The sequence below is a fragment of the Triturus cristatus genome, chromosome 7 (genome assembly GCF_964204655.1).
Source record: "Triturus cristatus chromosome 7, aTriCri1.1, whole genome shotgun sequence".
NCBI classification, from domain to species: Eukaryota; Metazoa; Chordata; class Amphibia; order Caudata; family Salamandridae; genus Triturus; species Triturus cristatus.
In genome coordinates, this window is record NC_140590.1 from 203,714,004 (window position 1) to 203,739,199 (window position 25,196).

At 51.9% G+C, this 25,196-nt stretch overlaps 1 protein-coding gene across 3 annotated transcripts in view; it reads right to left on the bottom strand.

Annotated features, from left to right (window-relative positions):
• The window catches only part of GRAMD1A (GRAM domain containing 1A), a 676,680-nt gene that overhangs the window by 122,737 nt on the left and 528,747 nt on the right, over positions 1–25,196 (bottom strand). For all 3 annotated transcript variants that reach the window (XM_085616040.1, XM_085616042.1, XM_085616041.1), the window contains exons 5-8: positions 17,406–17,509; positions 15,822–15,917; positions 14,223–14,303; positions 10,137–10,252 (exon numbers count right to left, since the gene is read on the bottom strand). In XM_085616040.1, the coding sequence (XP_085472166.1) occupies positions 10,137–10,252; positions 14,223–14,303; positions 15,822–15,917; positions 17,406–17,509 (397 nt within the window). The remainder of the gene's footprint in view (positions 1–10,136; positions 10,253–14,222; positions 14,304–15,821; positions 15,918–17,405; positions 17,510–25,196) is intronic.

The following is a 25,196-nucleotide window of genomic DNA, read 5'->3' on the forward strand; positions in this document are numbered from 1 at the left end:
ATAGTCTTGTCATGGAGCACGGTTGCGCTGTGCCTCTCGTCATGAACCCCGCCCGCTAATGTAACGCCCGGCACAGGGCGGGGAAAGGGCGTGGCACTGAAGGGGTTAAATACAAGGCAACTGATTTTGAAGATTGACCTTTTCTTAATGGTAGCCAATGCAAGGCTTTCAGTAAAGGTTCAGTCGAGGAGCAGGCAGGAAGATTACATACAAGTCGTGCGGCACTGCTTTGAACCAATTGCAGTTTGGACATGAAGGACTCATTGGCTGATGCAAGTAAGGCAGTGCCATAGTCCAGTTTGCTAATAATCAAGGCCTGAACACTACCTGTTTGGGTATGGGAGCAAGACCAAATTCTATAGGCCACCACTCTGCTTTTCCAAATAATAATCTCAGTTTTCTCTATATTCAATTGCAGACGGCTGATTGACATCCAGTCTGCAATATCTTTCATGCCATTTGAGAACTGACCTTTGATACTGTCCAGGTCATCCCCGGAGGAAATGACAAACTGGGTATCATCCGCATATGATACAATTCCAAATCCAAAGGATCTTGCTATGGTAGCTTTAGGGGTCACGTAGATGTAAAACGATGTAGGGCTTAAACATGACCCCTGAGGTACTCCCTTGTCAATCAACATAGTGCGGGGCTTGAAAGTGCCCAGCGAGATAGCCCGAGATCTATTTCTTAGGAAATCCTGAGACCACTGGAAAGCAGTACCAAAAATACCATTCTCATGCAGCCTTTGCTACAACTACAGTTTAAGGGAGGAGCATCGTAAGTATGTGCATCAAAAGGCAGGTCCACTGAATTGACAAATGTTAAATAGATCTGGTTAACTTTGTCTTCAAAGATGCCAGCTGGGGAGCTACATAGTTCTTGTGAGCCTAAGGTAGCCTGGGAGCAGGTAGAAGGATGGGCAAAGCCATTTAAAACTTTTGAACAATTATTTATAGAATCTGCCTGCTGTCTCAAGTTACATGAGGATATGAGATTTGTGTTCCAATTTTATATTTCTGTGATGTAGTAAGAGCACCACTTTGTATAGTCTTTGCCATTCTGGTTTTCGGTCCTTCTCCACCTTCTTTCCAATTTTTTGCAGGACTTCTCCTGTCGCAGTTTCTTAGGAAACCAAGGAGTCCATGGTGGAAGCAAAGTTTTTGACATAGTTTAAGGGTGCAGTGTTGTTGAGTGCCAAGTGTAACATCTTATCAAATGGAGCTAAAGCTTCGTCCATATTTTGCTCTTGGGAAGGCAAAAAAGATATAGAAGACGACTCAGGTGTCACTAAACGCCATTGCTGGAAAAATGCCTGGCCTCTAAATTCAGATGTGACTGACACAACAGTTTTTGGAATATGAAACTGGATCAGAATTATGACCAACATATTTAACTTACCCGTACACTGGCTTAGGTTGGAGTCTCCATAAGGCTGACAGATGTATCTTGAGGTCTTTCAAATAAATAGTAAACCACCAGGGGGACAATGAGGGCTTGATAAAGGTCAACCGTACTTGCCCTGGGTAGAACTAGAAGACAAAAGAGGTACGGTGTTCCTGGGTGGCAAGTTGGCCACCTGGTGAGTACTCAGAGTGGTGGGGAGGTGGGAAATACCTCCTTTTGGAACTAGGACCCTCACACACCCAGCAAGCTAGGTGTCATGCTTTATCATATGGGTCTGCTCCTCGTCGAGCCGGCACTGCAATGCTCAACGGGCACCCATAAAGGGGCTCTTTATCGGAGGTCTTTTGTTCCTTGCCGTATAGGTGCCGTGGGTGTGAGGGGCCAGGTAAGATGTAGATGTAGTGTGTGGGTTAAAACAGGTAAGAGAATCCTCTATAATTATTTTTATTCTGGAGAGGTCACAACCTGATTAAAAAGTAAAAAGAAGAAGGAGGGCAACTATTTTGTTTTAATCTGACAAAAATTACGCTCTACCCCTTAGTGGTCAACATGTTTCTCGCCTATAAAATGTCTCTAATAGATCAGTTGGCGATTCCTCAGGACCTAGTGAGTAAATGAAAACTATCTACAGTGTGTGGTGTCGTTCTACATACCACTTCTTCTCTCGGTAGGATGTTCCCCCGGAGAAAAGCAGCCAACCTAGAGTACAAACAAAGGATCAAAAAACCAAATGGAGATATTGGTACATGGTCCTATTAATTCCAGTGGGTGTATTTCATCGTACAAAACCTCTTTGAATCTATACAAGTGATAAAAACAACGTGATTTCATGCATATCACATTCTAAGTGTGCCTTCATTTGTATTTAGAATATAAAAACCTCTGTGTAACCAGTTAGAGTAATTGAACATCATGGTGAGTATGTATCAGCTCACCTCTTAAGGAGTCACGTGCGGCTTCATCAGACCGCAGCGGAGTATATGGACACTCAACGTAGTGTCGCTGTTTGGTAAAAGGTAAAAACAAACAACAATTATGTTGGGTGTGGGCTTGCAGGCACAACCTTTAGTTGCTAAGGCCATGACTCTAGAGCATTAAAAGTGAAAGTGGGCATGGTTCAGGTTAAAGTAGCCCACAGTCGTGAAATTGGTATCATTGACAAGGTTATTCAACAGACTCAAAAGGGCCCCAGACCGGCCTGCGTAGCTGCTGGCGCCTTCACCATGCGCTCCGACATTATGCCAATCGCGCGGTGTGTTAAGAGCACCTACAGCGCCCAAGCTATGTCTTAGTGCAGAGCTCTACAGAACATCAGAGTCAGCTTACCCTTCCCAAAGACCAGCGGTAACTTGTCAGCAATTCCCAGCACCTCTTACCTCTCTTAAATGCTTGTGACCAGGCATAGTCTCAACGCGTAATCCATACTAACCTGCTCCCGCTCAGAGTAGTCCGGCTCACCTACCCGCTCCGCTGCATCAAGAAGGAAAAGACAGGTTGCCGGTTCCTGTCTTAAATACCCTCTCCTGGTGCCGTTAAGCATGGTAAATCAGCCGCACCTGGTGTGTGGTGTGATGGTGTCGGCATGACATCATCTAAAGTGTAACCATGGAGGCCATCTTTGAATGTGGTGAAAGTCTATAGTTCTGGCTATTACCTTGCTGAGGATGCACATCAAGGGCTTCAAATTCGGCATTGAGTGGCACGGTTTTATCAATAATGTGAACAAGAATATATACAGTGCAAAAGCGCTCACGTCACTGCGCTAAATTCGTGCATAAGTTGCTGGCGACTGCTGATTGGGTGATTCGTATGTCGGCCATCTTCGAGTGTAGTATTGTACTCTATTGTTAGTTATTAGATATATCGTGCAAACATAGCCTAATCTCCATATCTGACTAGCCTGATGTCGATATCATGTGGCAGAACTAGCTACTCTTCTGATGAAAATAGTGAATCAGACAGAAGAGACTCAGCTAGCAGTGACTCCAGCAATGGGAGCTGGAAGGGTTCAAATCAGAGGAGAAAGAATTATCCACAAAACCCCCACTACCCTGCACAGAATTTTCAAGGGCCGCAGCCTCCTTTTTGGCCTTTCCCGATGTATCCCCAGGGCCAATCGCAATACTTCCCTGCCAGCAATCCACCTTTTTTAGGCAGAGGCTGGGGCAGAGGAAGAGGGCGCAAAAGGAGGAGGACAAAAACAAGTCCAGTGGCACGACCAGAAACCGAATATGATGGAAACCAGGAGCAAAACACAGGGCAGGGCATTATGCCTGGTCACAAGCTTTTAAGAGAGGTAAGAGGTGCTGGGAATTGCTGACAAGTTACTGCTGGTCTTTGGGAAGGGTAAGCGGACTCTGATGTTCTGTAGAGCTCTGCACTAAGACATAGCTTGGGCGCTGTAGGTGCTCTTAACACACCGCGCGATTGGCATAATGTCGGAGCGCATGGTGAAGGCGCCAGCAGCTACGCAGGCCGGTCTGGGGCCCCTTTGAGTCTGTTGAATAACCTTGTCAATGATACCAATTTCACGACTATGGGCTACTTTAACCTGAACCATGCCCACTTTCACTTTTAATGCTCTAGAGTCATGGCCTTAGCAACTAAAGGTTGTGCCTGCAAGCCCACACCCAACATACTTGTTGTTTGTTTTTTCCTTTTACTAAACAGCGACACTACGTTGAGTGTCCATATACTCCGCTGCGGTCTGATGAAGCCGCACGTGAATCCTTAAGAGGTGAGCTAATACATACTCACCATGATGTTCAATTACTCTAACTGGTTACACAGAGGTTTTTATATTCTAAACACAAATGAAGGCACACTTAGAATGTGATATGCATGAAATCACGTTGTTTTTATCACTTGTATAGATTCAAAGAGGTTTTGTACGATGAAATACACCCACTGGAATTAATAGGACCATGTACCAATATCTCCGTTTGGTTTTTTGATCCTTTATGTTTGTACTCTAGGTTGGCTGCTTTTCTCCAGGGGAATATCCTACCGAGAGAAGAAGTGGTATGTAGAACCACACCACACACTGTAGATAGTTTTCATTTACTCACTAGGTCCTGAGGAATCGCCAACTGATCTATTAGAGACATTTTATAGGCGAGAAACATGTTGACCAATAAGGGGTAGAGCGTAATTTTGGTCACATTAAAACAAAATAGTCGCCCTCCTTCTTTTTACTTTTTAATCAGGTTGTGATCCCTCCAGAATAAAAATTATAGAGGATTCCCTTACCTGTTTTAACCCACACACCACATCTACATCTTACCAGGCCCCTCACACCCACGGCACCTATACGGCAAGGAACAAAAGATCTCCGATAAAGAGCCCCTTTATGGGTGCCCGTCGAGCATTGCAGTGCCGGCTCGACGAGGAGCAGACCCATATGATGAAGCATGACACCTAGCTTGCTGGGTGTGTGAGGGTCCTCGTTCTGAAAGGAGGTATTTCCCACCTCCCCACCACTCTGAGTACTCACCAGGTGGCCAACTTGCCACCCAGGAACGCCGTACCTCTTTTGTCTTCTAGTCTTTCAAATAAAGCCAGTTCTTGCAAGCCAATGAGACATTTTTGGCAATGTGGGCAAACCCATAATATGGGGCCTTCATTATTTCAATAAAAAGTCACTCTGAAAGAATTCCATAGTCTCAAAAACGTTTATGAGTTCTACAGAAAAAGCACGTCCTGTACATCAACGCTCCACGACTCATGGTAACCGAAGGATCATAATCTCTTCTACTGCAATCTCAAGGTGTTCTTTCAGGTTCTCCCCTCTGACTTTGGCTCCGTCCTTACGCTGCTGCACATAATCTTGGTGGTCATTAACGTTACCCAATTCAGGCTGTCACTTAAACTCTCACAACTGAAGCACGCAGTTATCTGCACGACATGAATTTGAATCCCAGCAAGACTTGACTCAGCTTCCATCTTGGTAAATGGAGTAACAAAGCATTGGGAAATAGTAACAAATGTTACTCTCCGTGCCTATAAAATACAGAGGAGGGATAGATGGTAAATAAAAAACAAGTTATGTGCATTTTTCGCTTTCTGAACCACTGCATAGAAGGTTGTTGCTTTTTGTATCCACAGATCAATCTTTCGGTTATCCTCCTCTTGTCATAGCTCGATTCCTGTTCTCATCATTCAGCTGGTTCCTCCCTTTTGTCTTGACCACTTTCCTCTCTTTGGTGTTCCCAATCTCCATTTTCATGGTCTGGCTTGACAGCACAGCTGTCCCCAGACGAATATATGTGAGCATCAGAGAGGGGCTTTGGCTCTGTTGATATGTTGGGAGTCACGAGTACATGTTTTGATTGGGCATAAGTTGTGTGCTTCCACAAAAAAAGTACTTGCCCAACACAGCAGCTGTGATCAGATCATTTATGTATCCATCTGTCTGAACCTGAAGTTTGAGGGGCACATACATTACATTATAATGCAGTTAAAGTGTCTTAAATACTAGATAATTGGTGTTTTTCTCTAGCAACAGCACAGATGGGAGTAGGATGGTCACTAAACTACATGGATTTTTAGATCTGGTTTGACAAAGCACCTGTCTCTTGACCTTTAACCTTGTACAAATATTATTCTACAGTTCTTTGCTTCCACACAAATGCAAATCTATTCCCATGCTATTTACTTGCAATGCTTCACTTATCATGAAAAATTCCTTTAAAGCCAGTTCTATTGGCATTCCCAATGCTTGTTAATGCTGTGTTCTCATCCTACGCACAGATTCTCTTGGACTTGGCTCTTTACCCTCCTCATGCTGCTCTGGCTACTTTTGCCCACCTCCCCCTCCTCTGCCACCTCCATTCCTTCCCGTGAGAATATAAGGGTTCTTCTTCTAGAAGGACTAAAGCACAGACATATATGGACATGATGGAGAGAAGGTCCTGTTTTACTTGGCCAATGTTGTCTCTATTACCCTGGGGTGGCCAACTTGCCCACTTCCAAGATCTGTTTTGCCAGATGTCATTTTGAGTCGGAGACCACCCATCCGTCCCACGACCAGCCACAAACAGCATTAACAGGATGCAGAGGACGGAACCCCACCATTCACTCAAAGAATCGGGTGTTATGGACATACATGTAGAAATGTTAACCACTGCCTGGATGACTTTGGGGAACTGAATAGAGTGGAGCAAATGCTAGTCCCTGGGGACCGCCACATTTAAACAGCAAAAACTGAAAATAAACAGGACAGATGAGCAGCGTTTGGCCAAAGATTTAAACCATGCCCAGTTGAGCTTACCTTCGACTGACCCTAGGTGAGCAGACAGGTGGATGCAGTGGTCCAGACACAATGTTGTGGTACACACATCGGTTTTATTAAAATGCAAACTAGGAGTGACACAATCTGAACCATACTCTACAAAAGACGATCTTACTCAACTTGTTCACCGGAAGTGATGCACGTATGTCTTATTGTGAGAAAATGCCATCTTTCTTGCATGGTATGCCCCCACTTTTTGCTGAATTGCTGAATGTACTTTGACTGAGTGTGCCCTGGACTCCTGCCAATCAGGTGCCCAGGGCCTGTGTTCCTTCCCTAAAAACTGCCTAACAGCCAAAACCCAAATTGGCAACCCCTGGCCACATGTCAGCCCCTGGTAAATGGTACCCTAGGTACCCAGGGCCTTGTGACCAGGGAAGGCCTCTAAGGGCTGCAGCACTCATTGTGCCACCCTTATAGGCCCTGTACCCTTACACACACACACACACACTGCCTTTGCAGGCTGAGTGTTTGGGTGCAAGACAAAAACAAAGTCGACATGACGCACATCCCTGTGTTCCATGCCCATCACCTACACTGCCATGGCATACATCAGCCACCCCTCTAGCTGGGTGCCTTATGCCAATGGTGGGAGCACAAGAGCAGGAGCCCTGTGACCCTACAGTACCCAGGTCCATTCCTGGGAACTGTAAGTGCAGTGCTGCCATTTAAGAGTACATGGTGCTGAGAGCTCGTCAAACACGAACTCCACAGCACCATAATGGCATCATTGAAGACTGAGAAGTTTGGTATCAAACTTCTCAGCACATTAAACCCACACTGATGCCAGTGTGGGATTTAATGTACCAAGCACCCCAGAGGGCATCTTAAAGATGCCCCCTTAAACCTAACCTACAATCCACGTCTGGTCGGAGGCTGCCACACAGCAGACATGTTGCTGGACCCCTGGGTGGGAGAGCCCCTGCTCTCCTGAGCCTGCAACAATGCACATCCTGGGCGATGTGCTAAATCTCCTCCCCCAGGATGGTCAGGGGGAAGCTTCAAAGGCATGCCGCCTCTGTGAGCTTCCCCAGGCCACTGCAACCCCCCACTCTGGCGGGAAGCTTTGGTCGGAAACCCCAAATAAGGACAGGGGATGTGCCAGCCTGCTAACCCCACCCCTCAGGTGGGGGAGGCGAGGTGAAGCACATCTCCGGGCTCTCGCCATCTTGAAGATGGGAAGCCCTACCCTATCAGGACTAGGCTACTGCCCCCCTCCCACAGGAGAGAGGCAGGATAGGGGGTGTACCCACCCCAGGACAGGGACCCATTGGTCCCTGCCCTTCACCTACCTGTAACGCCCCTAAATCTAGTATTTAGGGGCACCCTGAACCTTCCTTCCCCATATTCCAAACTACAAAGAAGAGCAAGAAGAAAGAAGATCTGCCCTGCAGCTGCTAAGAAGAGGAAGACACCAACTGCTTTGGCCCCAGCCCTACCGGCCTACCGGCCTCTCAACCCTCGAACCTGCTCCTGCTCCAACCCAGCATCTCTTGTGGCCAGCAACCTCGCAAGCCCCGGAGGACCTGGCTACCTTTTGGCTCTAAGCCCCTGGGACTCCCATGAGTAGAGGCTCTACTCAAAACCTACCTTTAATCCCTGGCAGCAGCCCGGAACCGCGAACCCAGCACACTCTGCACCAGCCAAGCCTGGCCAGTGCCGGAGTGAACAAAGACCACGAGGACGACCCCACGGCGACTGTGACCCAGAGTCCGGCCCCCAAGGACCTCCCTCGACACTCCTGAAGAAGCCTGCAGCCTCAGAACAAGGTGCCCCCCTACCGCGATCAACAGAGGGTAAGATTTCCCAACACCAAAAGGCGCCCCTGCACGCGGCGCCCCGCGGCCCCCTGTGCCCAATCCCGGGGTACCTACCTATCCTCCAAATACCCAACATACCTATCGAAGTGGTGGTGGCACCTGAAGAATCCTCGTCCCCGAGCTTGCAGTCTTTTTCTAAACCGGAGATTTCCCATTGAAATCAATTGAGCGCCCAAAGGCTCAAAAGCACCCTGCACCCAGCCGCCCGAGTGGCCCTGGCAGTGCAACCTCTACACCTACCTACTTCCCCACTTGCCCTGAGTAAGTGACCAGGAGCCCAGCTCCCACAGCCGCGTGGCTTGCCAGTCAGCAGCCACCAACCAAGGCCCCCCTATCCCTCATAGGATAACATTGGGCCTAACTCTCTCTGCACCCGGCCGCCCTTGAGTCGCTGAGGGTGACCCTGACCCTGGGGGACCCCTGAGTCTATGCCCAGAACCTCAACTCTGCCAGTCGAGTACTTACCCTTAAACCGATAACTCCGTTTTCCTCATAGGGTAACATTGACTGACTTTTTCCTGAAATTTCTTCTAAGTGTGAACTTTTCAAATCTTAAAATATTCACCAAAAATCAGCCGAGTAACGAAAACGAAATTACTCACCTGCTCTTAGGTGAGCTCCCAGTGCTGGATCTTACCCGTAACCCAATTTTCTTCCATAGGAAATCATTGACTGTTTTTCTGTGAAATTTCCTCTGTGTCAATTTCTGCAATCTTTAAATATTCTTTAAAAGTCGTATAATATCTGAAAACGTAATTACTTACCTGTTTTGGATAAAGGTCCCAGTACTGAGTCTAGGCACCCAGTACTGGATTACAAAAGTAACGAGAACATACTGTACCTGCAACTTGAATTTTCTTCCATAGGGAATCATTGACTGTTTTCTTTGAAATATTTTCTAAGTGTCAACTTTTAAAATAGCTAAATATTGTTTAAAAATTATAGTAATTAAGTCGACTTTCATCACTTTATTCTAAGTACTGACCCAGGACTGAATCTAGGATCCAGTCCTGGAATTCCAAAAGTAATCCTAAAAGTAATCTGTTGCAAACAACTTGACATTTTCATTGAGCTCATGCCTATTGCAACCACTTGTAACTGTTAACAAAAGTCAATTGCATATTGCAAAAGAATTTATATCAAACATCTCATTCTGAGAAGGTATATTTTAAATCCAATTGTTGGTTCTAAAATAAAACAAGCATATATTTTTATATAAACCATTGGCCTAGAGTTCAGTTATTGAGTGTGTGAGACCATTTGCTGACTGAGTGTGTACAACAAATGCTTTACACTGTCCTCTGATACTGCCTTACTGCTCGACCAAGCTACAACTTTAGAGAGTAAGGTTATATCTAACTTAAGCCTCTATCAAACCCTTGGGGACTGTGGACTCTGTACACCCTGTACCTATTAAGGAACAGTATATACAGAGCCACTTTCTCACACTTATTTACCGCGAGACGGGAAGTGAAGCATTCTGAACCACCAATGGCTTGAAAGGAAGGGGGGGGGGGGGGGGCAGGATTTACAGAGGCGGTGGTTCTAAAACAGGGCACACAGGGATGAATCCAGCCTTATCACTCCTTCCACGTGCCCCACCATCCCCAGAAACTTACCCGAGGCCATTAAGCTCATCCCCCGGAGACACGTAGTCCTCGTCTTCGCTGGTGAGCCCCAGCTCGGAGCCGTAACACTCATGGACGATGTGCCAGAGCTCCCTGGGAGACAGCGTCTGAGGAACAGAGGAAGGGGTGGTATTAACACAGGATCTACGACAGAACACAACTCTGCACTGTCTTCTCAGGGGCTCCTACCGCAGGAGCATGCGGAGAGGCCTGCTCAGGCTACCAGGGCAGACCTAGGCCATAGTGTGTTACTGCTTTTAAACACTTTGAGGGTCTTTATCACCAGGCCCATATTCTGCAGGCACTGGTCAAAGAGCACAAAATGTGCGGACAAATTTCAGTTTCCACAACATCCGCACAATATCTCAATGGCCTTTTGCTCCTTGCACCTTATTTCCGAAGATAACATTGCCTTAGGATATACACGTGTTAATCTTCAGCTGGCACAATGTTCAAGGAAGATTTTTCACATTGTTCAGTTATCTCTGACAACCTTTAACCTTACAAAGCCTCGTAGTGCAATTGCTTTATAGCACAATATTATCAAGCAGCGTTTCCTGTACACAGCACTACCAGGACAAATGTCTTACACTCAGCTGCTAGAGTGATTAGAGGGTGTGTTCGAAGTCAAATACTGCCTCAGAGATCTCCCTTTGTTTAAAAATACTTTAGAAGAGTCTAGAAAACATTCTGGTGTCTAGCATCAACACCATCCCGTGACAAGGCCAAGCTATAGATCTTCTTGTTTCCGGTCCAGGGAGGACCTGGCTTGGCAGTTCGGGCTGGACTGTTCCCATGAGGCACAGGGTCAAGACTGATTTGCATATAGCCAGGTCTGAACTGGGGTGGCATGCTGAGTAAAAGAATTATGGATTTAACCCAGATCTCTTGACTGGGGGTGAATGTTTTGATATTTTCTGCATTCCGTCCATCAATTGTGTGTCTTTTGCTTTCTCGCCCTAAGTGCGCCAGCTATGCTCAGACGTGAGTCCTGGGCTCACTGTGCCACTGGAATCAAGCTATCCTGGCTGAAGAGGGGTGAAACCCCGAAACTGGTCCTAGGATGCTTGTTTCCGGTCCAGGGAGGACCTGGCTTGGCAGTTCGGGCTGGAATGTTCCCATGAGGCACAGGGGCAAGACTGATTTGCATTTAGCCAGGTCTGAACTGGGGTGGCATGGTGAGAAAAAAAAATGATGGATTTAACCCAGATCTCTTGACTGGGGGTGAATGTTTTAATTTGTTCTGCATTCCGTCCATCAATTGTGTGTCTTCTGCAAGCTATAGATCAGCCTCCAGTGTGTAGGTCAGAATGCGGAGGGAGACCTACTATCTAGGACATACTGCTAAGAGAGCCCACAGTGCCCAGGCCAGACTGAACGCGCCCCCAGTGCCCGGGCCATACTGAACGAGCCCCCAGTGCCCGGGCCAGACTGAACGAGCCCCCAGTGCCCGGGCCAGACTGAACGAGCCCCCAGTGCCCAGGCCAGTCTGAACGAGCCCCCAGTGCCCAGGCCAGTCTGAACGAGCCCCCAGTGCCCAGGCCAGTCTGAACGAGCCCCCAGTGCCCAGGCCAGACTGGGGGAGCCCCAGTGTCTAGTCCACACTGAAGGACCCCCAGTGCCCAGGCCAGACTCAAGTAGGCCCCAGTGCCCAGGCAACTCTGAAGGATCCCCCAGTGCCCAGGTCAGACTGAAGGAGCCCCAGTGCCCAGGCCAGACTGAAGGAGCCCCCAGTGCCCAGGCCAGACTGAAGGAGCCCCCAGTGCCCAGGCCAGACTGAAGGAGCCCCCAGTGCCCAGGCCAGACTGAAGGAGCCCCCAGTGCCCAGGCCAGACTGAAGGCATTCACAGTGCTCAGGCCAGAACTGAACGAGCCCCCAGTGCCCAGGCCAGAACTGAAGGAGACCCCAGTGCCCAGGCCAGAATCGAAGGAGACCCCAGTGCCCAGGCCAGACTGAAGGACCCTCCGGTGCACAGGCCAGACTGAGGGAGCCCCAGTGCCCAGGCCAGACTGAGGGAGCCCCAGTGTCTAGTCCACACTGAAGGAGCCCCAGTGTCTAGTCCACACTGAAGGACCCCCAGTGCTCAGGCCAGAACTGAAGGACACCCCAGTGCCCAGGCCAGAACTGAAGGAGCGCCCAGGCCAGACTGAAGGAGCGCCCAGGCCAGACTGAAGGAGCCCTCAGTGCCCAGGCCAAACCAATGGAGCCCCAGTGCCTAGACCAGGCTGAGGGAGCCCCAGTGCCCAGGGCAGACTGAAGGAGCCCCCAGTGCCCAGGCACGACTGAAGGAGCCCCCAGTGCCCAGGCACGACTGAAGGAGCCCCCAGTGCCCAGGCACGACTGAAGGAGCCCCCAGTGCCCAGGCTCGACTCAAGGAGCCCCCAGTGCCCAGGCTCGACTCAAGGAGCCCCCAGTGCCCAGGCACGACTCAAGGAGCCCCCAGTGCCCAGGCACGACTCAAGGAGCCCCCAGTGCCCAGGCACGACTCAAGGAGCCCCCAGTGCCCAGGCACGACTCAAGGAGCCCCCAGTGCCCAGGCACGACTCAAGGAGCCCCCAGTGCCCAGGCACGACTCAAGGAGCCCCCAGTGCCCAGGCACGACTCAAGGAGCCCCCAGTGCCCAGGCACGACTCAAGGAGCCCCCAGTGCCCAGGCACGACTCAAGGAGCCCCCAGTGCCCAGGCACGACTCAAGGAGCCCCCAGTGCCCAGGCACGACTGAAGGAGCCCCCAGTGCCCAGGCACGACTGAAGGAGCCCCCAGTGCCCAGGCACGACTGAAGGAGCCCCCAGTGCCCAGGAACGACTGAAGGAGCCCCCAGTGCCCAGGAACGACTGAAGGAGCCCCCAGTGCCCAGGAACGACTGAAGGAGCCCCCAGTGCCCAGGCACGACTGAAGGAGCCCCCAGTGCCCAGGCACGACTGAAGGAGCCCCCAGTGCCCAGGCACGACTGAAGGAGCCCCCAGTGCCCAGGCACGACTGAAGGAGCCCCCAGTGCCCAGGCACGACTGAAGGAGCCCCCAGTGCCCAGGCACGACTGAAGGAGCCCCCAGTGCCCAGGCAAGACTGAAGGAGCCCCCAGTGCCCAGGCAAGACTGAAGGCGCTCACAGTCCCCAAGCCAGATTCATGGAGCCCCGAGTGTCTAAGCCAGACTGAGGGAGCCCCCAGTGCCCAGGCCAGACTGAGGGGGCATTACAGTACCCAGACCAGACTGAGGGGGCTCACAGTACCCAGGCCAGATTGACGGAGTCCATGGTGCCTAGGCCAGAAAGAGAGTCCATCACCCACCCCAATGACAGGGCCAGACAAAGAGCCCCCAGTGTCAAGGTAAGACAGTAGGAATTTACAATGCCTGGGACAGACAGTTGGTGCCTCCCGTGCCTAGCCCAGACTGAGAGTGCACTCGGGGCCTAGGTCAGATAGAGGGATCCCCCAGTGCCCAGGCAAAACTAAGGGTGCCCCAAGTGCTTAGGCCCTAGTGTCTAAGCGAGACAGCCAAGAGGTCCCAGTGTGCAGGTCAGACAGAGCGCACAGCTACAACTAACCCATGAGGGGTTTGGTTCACGTTACCAGCACAGAGCGGCCTACCTTATTCATCACACACAGATGTCTCTGCCCTGTATCTCGAACGGAGAGACTAAGCAGTTGTGATTCAGGCACAGGCTGTGAACCCTCTGGATACAGCAGAGGCCGAGCCTCGCCTCACCCACAGTGGGACACCCCACGGGGTGCACCCACCCCAGACCGAGGAAGGCCCTCTGTGCTCAGCATCATCTGAGCTCAGCAATGCTCCAAGTCACAGTGGCACTCTCAACAAACATGTCATCTTAAACAATTGAAAAGAGAGAGCACAGATTCAGAGACAGAAAAGAGGGAGGGAGGAGGAGGGAGGGAGGGAGGGTGGAGGAGGGAGGGGGGGGGGGGAGGGAGGGAGTGAGGGAGGAAGGGAGGAAGGGAGGGAGGGAGGGAGGGAGGAAGGGAGGGAGGGAGGGAGGAAGGGAGGGAGGGAGGGAGGGAGGGAGGAAGGGAGGGAGGAGGAAGGCTTGGTTGGCACAGAGGGGGAAGGGAGCTCGTACCTTGTCCAGCAGCGCGTTCTGCCAGAGGCGGAAGATCAGCATGAACGAGCGGTCCCTGGAGCCGAACGATGTGAAGAAATGCTGGGGAGAGATAAGAAGAGGACTGTGACCGCTGGGCAGAGGGAGTGACCGCTGGGCAGAGGGAGCGCCCGCACCTGAGGAGGGCCCGGTGCGAAGAGCTGGCGAGAGGACAGGCCCGCCCGTGAGAGCTGGGGCAGAGGCGGGAGCGGGTGAAACTGGGGCATCCCTTCGCCCTGTCCCAGGACGGAGAGGGACTTTCACTTGTCGGCTCCAGATGCACGTGTCACCTGTCAGGGATGGGGGGGGGGGGGAGCTCTGAGAAAAGAACTTCCGGGGGTCGAGCTGGAGGCCTGTGTGGGTGCCTGGGCACGTGTAGGAGATATTCCGGCAATGTGCAAGTGTGAGAAAAGCTTGGGTGCGCAGCGTTAGAGGGAGGGGCCTGGGGGAGAGCAGGCGGACAGAGGGCATCTGAGGAGAGTTGGAACCTGAGCCCCTGACATCTACGCGGCAGATGGGTCCCTGTGGGCGGGGCCTCAGACCTTTGCTGAAGGATTGTGAGCACTTGGGGTGTGAAGGGGGTGACATCCACAGTTTGAACAAAGGCCCGAGTGGGAGGAGTCTGACCTCACGAGGGAGGGGTAATGCAGAATCGGGGATGGCTGACCCTTGTGGAAGAAAGCTGGGCTCTATGGGAAGGGGCCAGGCATATTAGGAGCTAAACTCGGAGAGAGTAAGAGGCGGAAACAACTCTCGACTTCGGGCAGGAGGCAGGGCGCCACTGACGGCTTTCGATGGAGCCGTGTATGCGCTGGCGGTGATCGGGACAACAAAGCATGGCTCGTGTGCACAGGGAGGCCGCTGGAGCCTCGTCCCCTGGGGGAGGTGCAGGTGCGCCTGTGGGGTATGTTTGGCGCAGGCTGACAACCCCAGGCACACGTGGGCGGTACATGCACATCTTTTGGGTGCCGTGTGAGCTGCCAGGGCTCACTGGGGAGGACTCACGGTACCCGTGGGAGGTGGAGGGGCACACGGTGGACTGCTGAGGAGCCTGGTATGTGCTGTTGGAGCCAGTGTTGGGGGGCGGGGAGAACCCCTAACTGGAGATCAGCCGTGGCAGAGTACCGGAGGGAGAGAGGGCTCGGTGTGGCGTGACCCTTGGGGATGGACGTTGTCCTTCTAGTATCAAAGCCAATCAGAGGGGTTTCCAGAAGCTTCTCGGGCCTGGTCAGGGTGTCTGGAGCCATATTCCGCCGAGCAGTCCTTCCACAGTACAGTGCACCAGAGAGGCACAGAACGGATATATCCAGAGCCCTCTCCTTTACTCTTCCTTACCCAGTCGGGCACCAGCTGTTCCACCATCTCTTCTCTGCACTGCAACCCATGTTCCCTTCTTGGAGCCACCCTAATCTCCACCCCCTCTCACTGAGTCTCTACACACTCGAGCCCCCCTTCTTTCTCCCTTGTGTCCCTCGGATAGTTGTCCTGCCCCGTGTCCCCTCTCTGGCGAGGCCAGCTCCCTCTCTGGTTTACTCCCCCCACCCCCCGCCCCCGTTCTCCACCGCCCCCTTCCCCTCTCACCTTGTCGTTCTCCGTGCACACCTGGATGGCGTTGGGGATGAGCTTCGCCGTCTTCTCCTTCTTGATGCAGCGCACGTCCTTCAGCTGGATGGCGATCTGAGAGGCACAGAAAGAGAGCTCAGGGCAGGGTGGGACTGGGGTCAAAGTGCGCTGGGCGGGGCCTGCAAGGAATGCTGCCGCCACAGGTGCTAAGGAGAGGGGCTCCTGCCTCCTGGCCCCCAAGCTCTACCAGGGAAGCATGGGGGCCAGGAGGCCCTGCAAGGGAAGTTTGGGGGCCAGGAGGCCATGGCAGGGAAGCTCGGGGACAAGCGGTCCTGCCAGGAAAGAAAGGGAGACACCAGGCCCAGTAAGTAACCAAAGCTTGGGAGACAAAAGGTCCTGCCAGGGAAGCATGGGGGACAAGAGGCCCTGCCGGGGAAGTATGGGGGACAACATGCCCTGCCTGGAAATTATGCGGGCCAGGAGGCCCTGCCAGGGAAGCATGGGAGACAAGAAGTCCTGTCAGGGAAGCATGAGGGACAACAGGTCCAGTCACAAAAGTATGGGAAACAATAGGCCCTGCCAGGGAAGTACGGGGGACAACAGGCTCAGTAACAAAAGTATGAGACAAAAAGCCCTTCCAGGGAAGCATTGGAGACAACTGGCCCTACCAGGGAAGCATGGGACACGATAGGCCCTGAAAAGGAAGTGTAGGGGCAATAGGTCCTGCAAGGGAAGTATGAAAGGCAAGAGGCCCCAAGAGGGAAGCATGGGAGACAAGAGGTCCTACCAGGGAAGAACGGGGACAATTGGCTCAGTAACAAAAATATGAGGGACAAGAAGCCCTGCCAGGGAAGCATTGGAGACAACTGGCCCTGCCAGGGAAGCATGGGAGACAACTGGCCCTGCCAGGGAAGCATGGGAGACAACTGGCCCTGCCAGGGAAGCATGGGAGACAACTGGCCCTGCCAGGGAAGCATGGGAGACAACTGGCCCTGCCAGGGAAGCATGGGAGACAACTGGCCCTGCCAGGGAAGCATGGGAGATACTAGGGCTTGCCAGGAAAGCATGAGAGACAACTGGCCCTGCTAGGGAAGCATGGGAGATACTAGGGCTTGCCAGGAAAGCACGGGAGATAATAGGCCCTGAAAAGGAAGTGTGAGGGGGCATTAGGTCCTGCAAGGGAAGCATGAAAGGCAAGAGGCCCTGACTGGGATGCATGGGAGACAAGAGGCCCTACCAGAGAAATATGGGAGACAACTGCCCCTGCAAGGGATGTATGGGACAGTAGGCCCTGCCACATTAGTATGAGAGACAACAGGGCCTGACAGAGAAGCATGGGAAACCACAGACCAGGGAAGCACGGGGACCCACACCTCTGCCAGTACTGGATAGAGAAGACCGGCGCGATTATGCGCAGACTGGTGGCAAGGGCTGAGGAGCTGTATGCTGGGGGAGGAGGCCCGCCAGACTCACTTCCTGCCTCACCCCAGAGAGGGGGCAGCGAAGCTTCCAAGCCTCATGACTCTGATGAAGTCTATGCCAGGGGCGCAGCGCACCCTCCCCCGCCACGCTGGCCTCGGCAGTGCAGACGAGGGTACTCACCGTGGTCTCCCAGCGGAAGATGTTGCTGTAGAAACAGATCCAGCTCTCCGAGAGGTAGAGGCGGCCCTGGAGCAGGATGTCTCGCTGCAGCGCACACGAGTAATCTAGAGGGAGAAAAGACAGTCGGCATCTTCAAGAATGGACAAGAGAGACCTCAGATGTGTGTATATGCGCACGCGCGTAGGTGAGTGTGCATGTGTAGATGGGTATGTGGGAATGTGGATGCAGTGTGTGGTGTGAGTTTTGTAAGAGATACAGCCCAGGCGTGCGAAAGGTCAAGCATTGATAAAGCCGTCTGTGGTCTCTTCGCTTTGGTTCGGTTACTGTAGAGCGCTGCATGCCATCTTATGGCCAACTTCAGGGCGCTAGATAAGCAAAAACGAAGACCAGGGAGCCCAGGCCTCACGAGGGCTGAGGTGCATCAGAAGAGCTGCACGTGACCACAGAATAATCAGCAGTGGTGCAAAATGGAAAATACGGGGTACCCTTCTAATATAGCATCAGAGCAGAGGGTCGAGGCAACCAGGGAGAGAGAGGCTAGAGTACAGGAAGGCACTCTGTGCAAGGGCAGAGGTGCGCCACTATGGCAACCAGAGGGTGCAATGAAAGAGCTAGACTTCATTTCCAAAGGCGGAACAGCAGAGGGCGCTGCTCACCTCTGAAGGGAGCCGGTGGACGTGCCTGGGGCATCATCATGGGGATTAGCTGCATGCTAGAAGTGAGGGAGGTACATCAGCAGAGCTAAGCTCAAGGCCCAATATTTCCATAATTAAGCAAGACAGCAGACCAGGACTGACGTCAACGGGTAAGATGTGAGGGACCTTGGCAGAGCTGGCATGATCTCACCCCTTGGACAGCAGACGGTCGCAGTTCAGTCTGAGGGGCGTTGGCAGAGCTGAGGTACCACCGCTCTAACAAACCACGAAGTACTTAAGGTCCATAGTGTTTAATGGGGGAAAGAGTTCTTTGTTAGGTTGGAGCACCTGGCTTTGTTAGGGTGCGCTGTTGAGCAAGGCCACCTGGCTTTAGGCTATGAAAGGGGTTACCCTTTCCAGTTTGTGCACAGTGAATAGTCGTGAACGTAATGGCTGGAGTGTAGAACAAATATATTTTTTAATCTGCAGTTCAAGCTGCACAAACCTTTAGTCCTGTTTTTCTTTCTTCAAATACCACCAATAATAGCATGTTCCAAATATATTAGCACATTCAGCACTTGGGTAACTCAAACTCGGAGTTCTTTTCCATAGGTCTCCTGCAGTTCCTGGATTACTCTACGGGTGGGTACAGACAATGGTGGTTCATGTGCACAGGGAGGCACAGAAAGGGAAACCGTACCTTATAGATAGGAGCTCTGATCAGGAATACAAGGCTTCCTAGCATAGTATTTCCCAGCGTGGGTTTATACTTTCCCAAGGTCAAGACTGAGATGCTTTGGCACAACCCTTCCTCCAAATGCTGAAATAACAAGGGTACCTGCAGGCCAGGACTGACCGATACTGACACGAGTGACCTCAGAGCAGACACAAGAGATGGTGCTGCAGAGCACGGGCAGAGTTCAGTCTCCGCTACACATACCAGTATACGAAGGGGCAGGACTGGACCGAGGCTCATCGATGGAGCAGGGTGAGGGTCTTGGAATAACAAGGAGAGGCAGGCCAGTGCTCTGGTTTATTAGCGATAGTGTGAGGGTTCAGGTGAAGGAATAACAGGGCAGAGGCAGGCCAGTGCTCTGGGTCAATGACAAAAGTGTGAGGGTTCAGGTGAAGGAATAACAGGGCAGAGGCAGGCCAGTGCTCTGGGTCAATGACAAAAGTGTGAGGGTTCAGGTGAAGGAATAACAGGGCAGAGGCAGGCCAGTGCTCTGGGTCAATGACAATAGTGTGAGGGTTCAGGTGCAGAAATAACAGGGCAGAGGCAGGCCAGTGCTCTGGTTTATTAGCGATAGTGTGAGGGTTCAGGTGAAGGAATAACAGGGCAGAGGCAGGCCAGTGCTCTGGGTCAATGACAAAAGTGTGAGGGTTCAGGTGAAGGAATAACAGGGCAGAGGCAGGCCAGTGCTCTGGGTCAATGACAAAAGTGTGAGGGTTCAGGTGAAGGAATAACAGGGCAGAGGCAGGCCAGTGCTCTGGGTCAATGACAATAGTGTGAGGGTTCAGGTGCAGAAATAACAGGGCAGAGGCAGGCCAGTGTCCTGGTTTATTAGCGATAGTGTGAGGGTTCAGGTGAAGGAATAACAGGGCAGAGGCAGGCCAGTGCTCTGGGTCAATGACAATAGTGTGAGGGTTCAGGTGAAGGAATAACGGGGCAGAGGCAGGCCAGTGCTCTGGGTCAATGACAATAGTGTGAGGGTTCAGGTGCAGAAATAACAGGGCAGAGGCAGGCCAGTGTCCTGGTTTATTAGCGATAGTGTGAGGGTTCAGGTGAAGGAATAACAGGGCAGAGGCAGGCCAGTGCTCTGGGTCAATGACAATAGTGTGAGGGTTCAGGTGAAGGAATAACGGGGCAGAGGCAGGCCAGTGCTCTGGGTCAATGACAATAGTGTGAGGGTTCAGGTGCAGAAATAACAGGGCAGAGGCAGGCCAGTGTCCTGGTTTATTAGCGATAGTGTGAGGGTTCAGGTGAAGGAATAACAGGGCAGAGGCAGGCCAGTGCTCTGGGTCAATGACAATAGTGTGAGGGTTCAGGTGAAGGAATAACGGGGCAGAGGCAGGCCAGTGCTCTGGGTCAATGACAATAGTGTGAGGGTTCAGGTGCAGAAATAACAGGGCAGAGGCAGGCCAGTGTCCTGGTTTATTAGCGATAGTGTGAGGGTTCAGGTGAAGGAATAACAGGGCAGAGGCAGGCCAGTGCTCTGGGTCAATGACAATAGTGTGAGGGTTCAGGTGAAGGAATAACGGGGCAGAGGCAGGCCAGTGCTCTGGGTCAATGACAATAGTGTGAGGGTTCAGGTGCAGAAATAACAGGGCAGAGGCAGGCCAGTGTCCTGGTTTATTAGCGATAGTGTGAGGGTTCAGGTGAAGGAATAACAGGGCAGAGGCAGGCCAGTGCTCTGGGTCAATGACAATAGTGTGAGGGTTCAGGTGAAGGAATAACGGGGCAGAGGCAGGCCAGTGCTCTGGGTCAATGACAATAGTGTGAGGGTTCAGGTGCAGAAATAACAGGACAGAGGCAGGCCAGTGCTCTGGGTCAATGACAATAGTGTGAGGGTTCAGGTGAAGGAATAACGGGGCAGAGGCAGGCCAGTGCTCTGGGTCAATGACAATAGTGTGAGGGTTCAGGTGCAGAAATAACAGGGCAGAGGCAGGCCAGTGTCCTGGTTTATTAGCGATAGTGTGAGGGTTCAGGTGAAGGAATAACAGGGCAGAGGCAGGCCAGTGCTCTGGGTCAATGACAATAGTGTGAGGGTTCAGGTGAAGGAATAACAAGGCAGAGGCAGGCCAGTGCTCTGGGTCAATGACAATAGTGTGAGGGTTCAGGTGAAGGAATAACGGGGCAGAGGCAGGCCAGTGCTCTGGGTCAATGACAATAGTGTGAGGGTTCAGGTGCAGAAATAACAGGGCAGAGGCAGGCCAGTGTCCTGGTTTATTAGCGATAGTGTGAGGGTTCAGGTGAAGGAATAACAGGGCAGAGGCAGGCCAGTGCTCTGGGTCAATGACAATAGTGTGAGGGTTCAGGTGAAGGAATAACAGGGCAGAGGCAGGCCAGTGCTCTGGGTCAATGACAATAGTGTGAGGGTTCAGGTGCAGAAATAACAGGGCAGAGGCAGGCCAGTGCTCTGGGTCAATGACAATAGTGTGAGGGTTCAGGTGAAGGAATAACGGGGCAGAGGCAGGCCAGTGCTCTGGGTCAATGACAATAGTGTGAGGGTTCAGGTGCAGAAATAACAGGGCAGAGGCAGGCCAGTGTCCTGGTTTATTAGCGATAGTGTGAGGGTTCAGGTGAAGGAATAACAGGGCAGAGGCAGGCCAGTGCTCTGGGTCAATGACAATAGTGTGAGGGTTCAGGTGAAGGAATAACGGGGCAGAGGCAGGCCAGTGCTCTGGGTCAATGACAATAGTGTGAGGGTTCAGGTGCAGAAATAACAGGGCAGAGGCAGGCCAGTGTCCTGGTTTATTAGCGATAGTGTGAGGGTTCAGGTGAAGGAATAACAGGGCAGAGGCAGGCCAGTGCTCTGGGTCAATGACAATAGTGTGAGGGTTCAGGTGAAGGAATAACAGGGCAGAGGCAGGCCAGTGCTCTGGGTCAATGACAATAGTGTGAGGGTTCAGGTGCAGAAATAACAGGACAGAGGCAGGCCAGTGTCCTGGTTTATTAGCGATAGTGTGAGGGTTCAGGTGAAGGAATAACAGGGCAGAGGCAGGCCAGTGCTCTGGGTCAATGACAATAGTGTGAGGGTTCAGGTGAAGGAATAACGGGGCAGAGGCAGGCCAGTGCTCTGGGTCAATGACAATAGTGTGAGGGTTCAGGTGCAGAAATAACAGGGCAGAGGCAGGCCAGTGTCCTGGTTTATTAGCGATAGTGTGAGGGTTCAGGTGAAGGAATAACAGGGCAGAGGCAGGCCAGTGCTCTGGGTCAATGACAATAGTGTGAGGGTTCAGGTGAAGGAATAACGGGGCAGAGGCAGGCCAGTGCTCTGGGTCAATGACAATAGTGTGAGGGTTCAGGTGCAGAAATAACAGGGCAGAGGCAGGCCAGTGTCCTGGTTTATTAGCGATAGTGTGAGGGTTCAGGTGAAGGAATAACAGGGCAGAGGCAGGCCAGTGCTCTGGGTCAATGACAATAGTGTGAGGGTTCAGGTGAAGGAATAACAGGGCAGAGGCAGGCCAGTGCTCTGGGTCAATGACAATAGTGTGAGGGTTCAGGTGCAGAAATAACAGGACAGAGGCAGGCCAGTGTCCTGGTTTATTAGCGATAGTGTGAGGGTTCAGGTGAAGGAATAACAGGGCAGAGGCAGGCCAGTGCTCTGGGTCAATGACAATAGTGTGAGGGTTCAGGTGAAGGAATAACGGGGCAGAGGCAGGCCAGTGCTCTGGGTCAATGACAATAGTGTGAGGGTTCAGGTGCAGAAATAACAGGGCAGAGGCAGGCCAGTGTCCTGGTTTATTAGCGATAGTGTGAGGGTTCAGGTGAAGGAATAACAGGGCAGAGGCAGGCCAGTGCTCTGGGTCAATGACAATAGTGTGAGGGTTCAGGTGAAGGAATAACGGGGCAGAGGCAGGCCAGTGCTCTGGGTCAATGACAATAGTGTGAGGGTTCAGGTGCAGAAATAACAGGGCAGAGGCAGGCCAGTGTCCTGGTTTATTAGCGATAGTGTGAGGGTTCAGGTGAAGGAATAACAGGGCAGAGGCAGGCCAGTGCTCTGGGTCAATGACAATAGTGTGAGGGTTCAGGTGAAGGAATAACAGGGCAGAGGCAGGCCAGTGCTCTGGGTCAATGACAATAGTGTGAGGGTTCAGGTGCAGAAATAACAGGACAGAGGCAGGCCAGTGTCCTGGTTTATTAGCGATAGTGTGAGGGTTCAGGTGAAGGAATAACAGGGCAGAGGCAGGCCAGTGCTCTGTCATTGACAGAGAAGAGTGGGAGTCCAGGTAAAAGCAGAACCGGGGCTCATCAGGACAGCTCTCTGGCACACTGGCAATAGAGTGAGGGTTCAGGTGAAGGAATAACGGGGCAGAGACAGACCAGTGTTCTGGTTCGTGGACAATAGTGAGGGTTACGGTGAAGGAATAAGAAGGCAGAGGCAGGCCAGTGCTATGGGTCATTGCCACAGCTGTGTGCTCTGCCCGCCACAGAAATCCGAATGCACTGTTGCGGCCACAAGGACATGCAGGTCCACCACAGTGTCTGGGTGAGGTTAGGCTGCTAAATACCATCACCAGGCGAGATCGGTGCTCGGCCACGTGTATTACCACAGTTATCCAAGCATCTCCCTGGAATCAAACTCCTCCTGCAGGTACCCGTGGTTACCATGGCAGGCCCAGTGTGTACAATTGAAAACTGATAGTTTTAGGCACCAGGCCATCACAGCCTGCACTGGCAGAGCAGTGTGGCCGCACTTCCTGAACGGCAGGGGAGGCCGCACTTCCTGAACGGCAGGGGAGGCCGCACTTCCTGAACGGCAGGGGAGGCCGCACTTCCTGAACGGCAGGGGAGGCCGCACTTCCTGAACGGCAGGGGGGGCTGCAGGAAGTGACACTGCCACATGACAAACCTCGTAGCAAACCCACTAGAGAACTTCGCTCCGCCCAACTGGCCCTGGCCACCGTCCCATGTATCCGCAAGACCACCAGCCAGGGGAAGATCCTTCTCCTACCTCACAGCAACGACCTTGAACACCCTCCCCCTCAGGCAATCACATCAGTGCCTCAATTCAGGAAGGACCTCAAGTCCTGGCTCTTTAACTGAACCACAGTGCCTTTGACGAATCAGCAGTCCCCCTCACCCGTCCCCAGCACCTTGAGACCCTTACAGGTAAGTAGGCGCGCTATACAAGTCACTTGATTGATTGTAGTTAACAGCTATTTCTATAGGTTTCAGTGACCAAACCACAGTTAACAACAACCCTACTGCATTTATCTCAGCAGGTTTCAATGACCTAACGGTAGACAGGTCATATCACCACAGTTTTCAATAACCACACCATGGTTTGATATTATTTCTCCTGCAGGGCTGCCCAACATAGATCCAACAGGACTGGTTCCAAATCAGCATTAGGATAACAAAGGACTATGTAACTATGTTCCTTTTAGTTTCATAGCATACAAATGTAACATGCGATGAACACTCTGAACATCTGGCATAGATCTGTCCCTTCTGAACCAGTGATGGACACCACTGCACTACAGCATTCAGTGACCATGCCATTGTTTTACATTACATCATGGCTTGCTAACATTCCTCAAGATTTCAAGTACCCCACCCCATCGTTTATAGTTTGAGGCCATCAAACCGCCTTCCAACAGCCACAGTTTGAGGTGAGAAGCCTTGGAGTTCGATCATACAATCCGAGACAATAACATGCCACATCTGGCCACTCTGAACTGCTGCGCCCTAGCCACAAGAGGCTGCGCCCTAACCACAAGAGGCTCTAGGGCATGGGTACTCACAAATATTTTCCTGGGGTCCGCAAAGTTGTGTCTATGGTGCGACCGAGGGCCGCACTGATGCCAGCGGGGGTTGTAGAGTGGGAGTTGTGGAAGCAAAGCATGTATCTAGTGGCGGTCTTTAAAAATTAAGGTGTTCCTAAAGTTAAGGGCCACGTTACTTCCTTTCCCTAAATACAATTAAGCTTTAAATAAGGGCTTGCTGTATATTTAACATTTTTTCCATGTTAGTGCGGAGTTGAGTAAATAGCAGCTCAGAGCTGCTGCTGCCCGGGGGGCCGCATGTAAAGGTCAGGAGGGCTGTACTTTGAGTATCACTGCTCTAGGGTGTGTGCAGGATGCAAGCCTTCAAAAATGACACGGTTTGGGCAGAGTAGATCAGCACCCTGAATTCTATCATTTTAATTTTTTATATTTAATTGTGAACTACACATTTCCCCAGAAACAATGTACACAGCAACAGTGTTGCAAGAGGTCATTGGCAGCAACATGGATACATTAAATGGCTGCAGGGAGTGTTCCTTTTACAGAGGTGTGCATTCAGTGGCGACAGTAGCATCCCTTTGGTCTGAGAGGAGGGACAGAGGGGCACGGAAGCCTTTTGCTACAGTGGTCCAGCGTGCACCAGTGCGCCTGGAGACACAACCTGGCAAGGCCTTCGGAGAAGAGACAATACGAATGCTCAAGG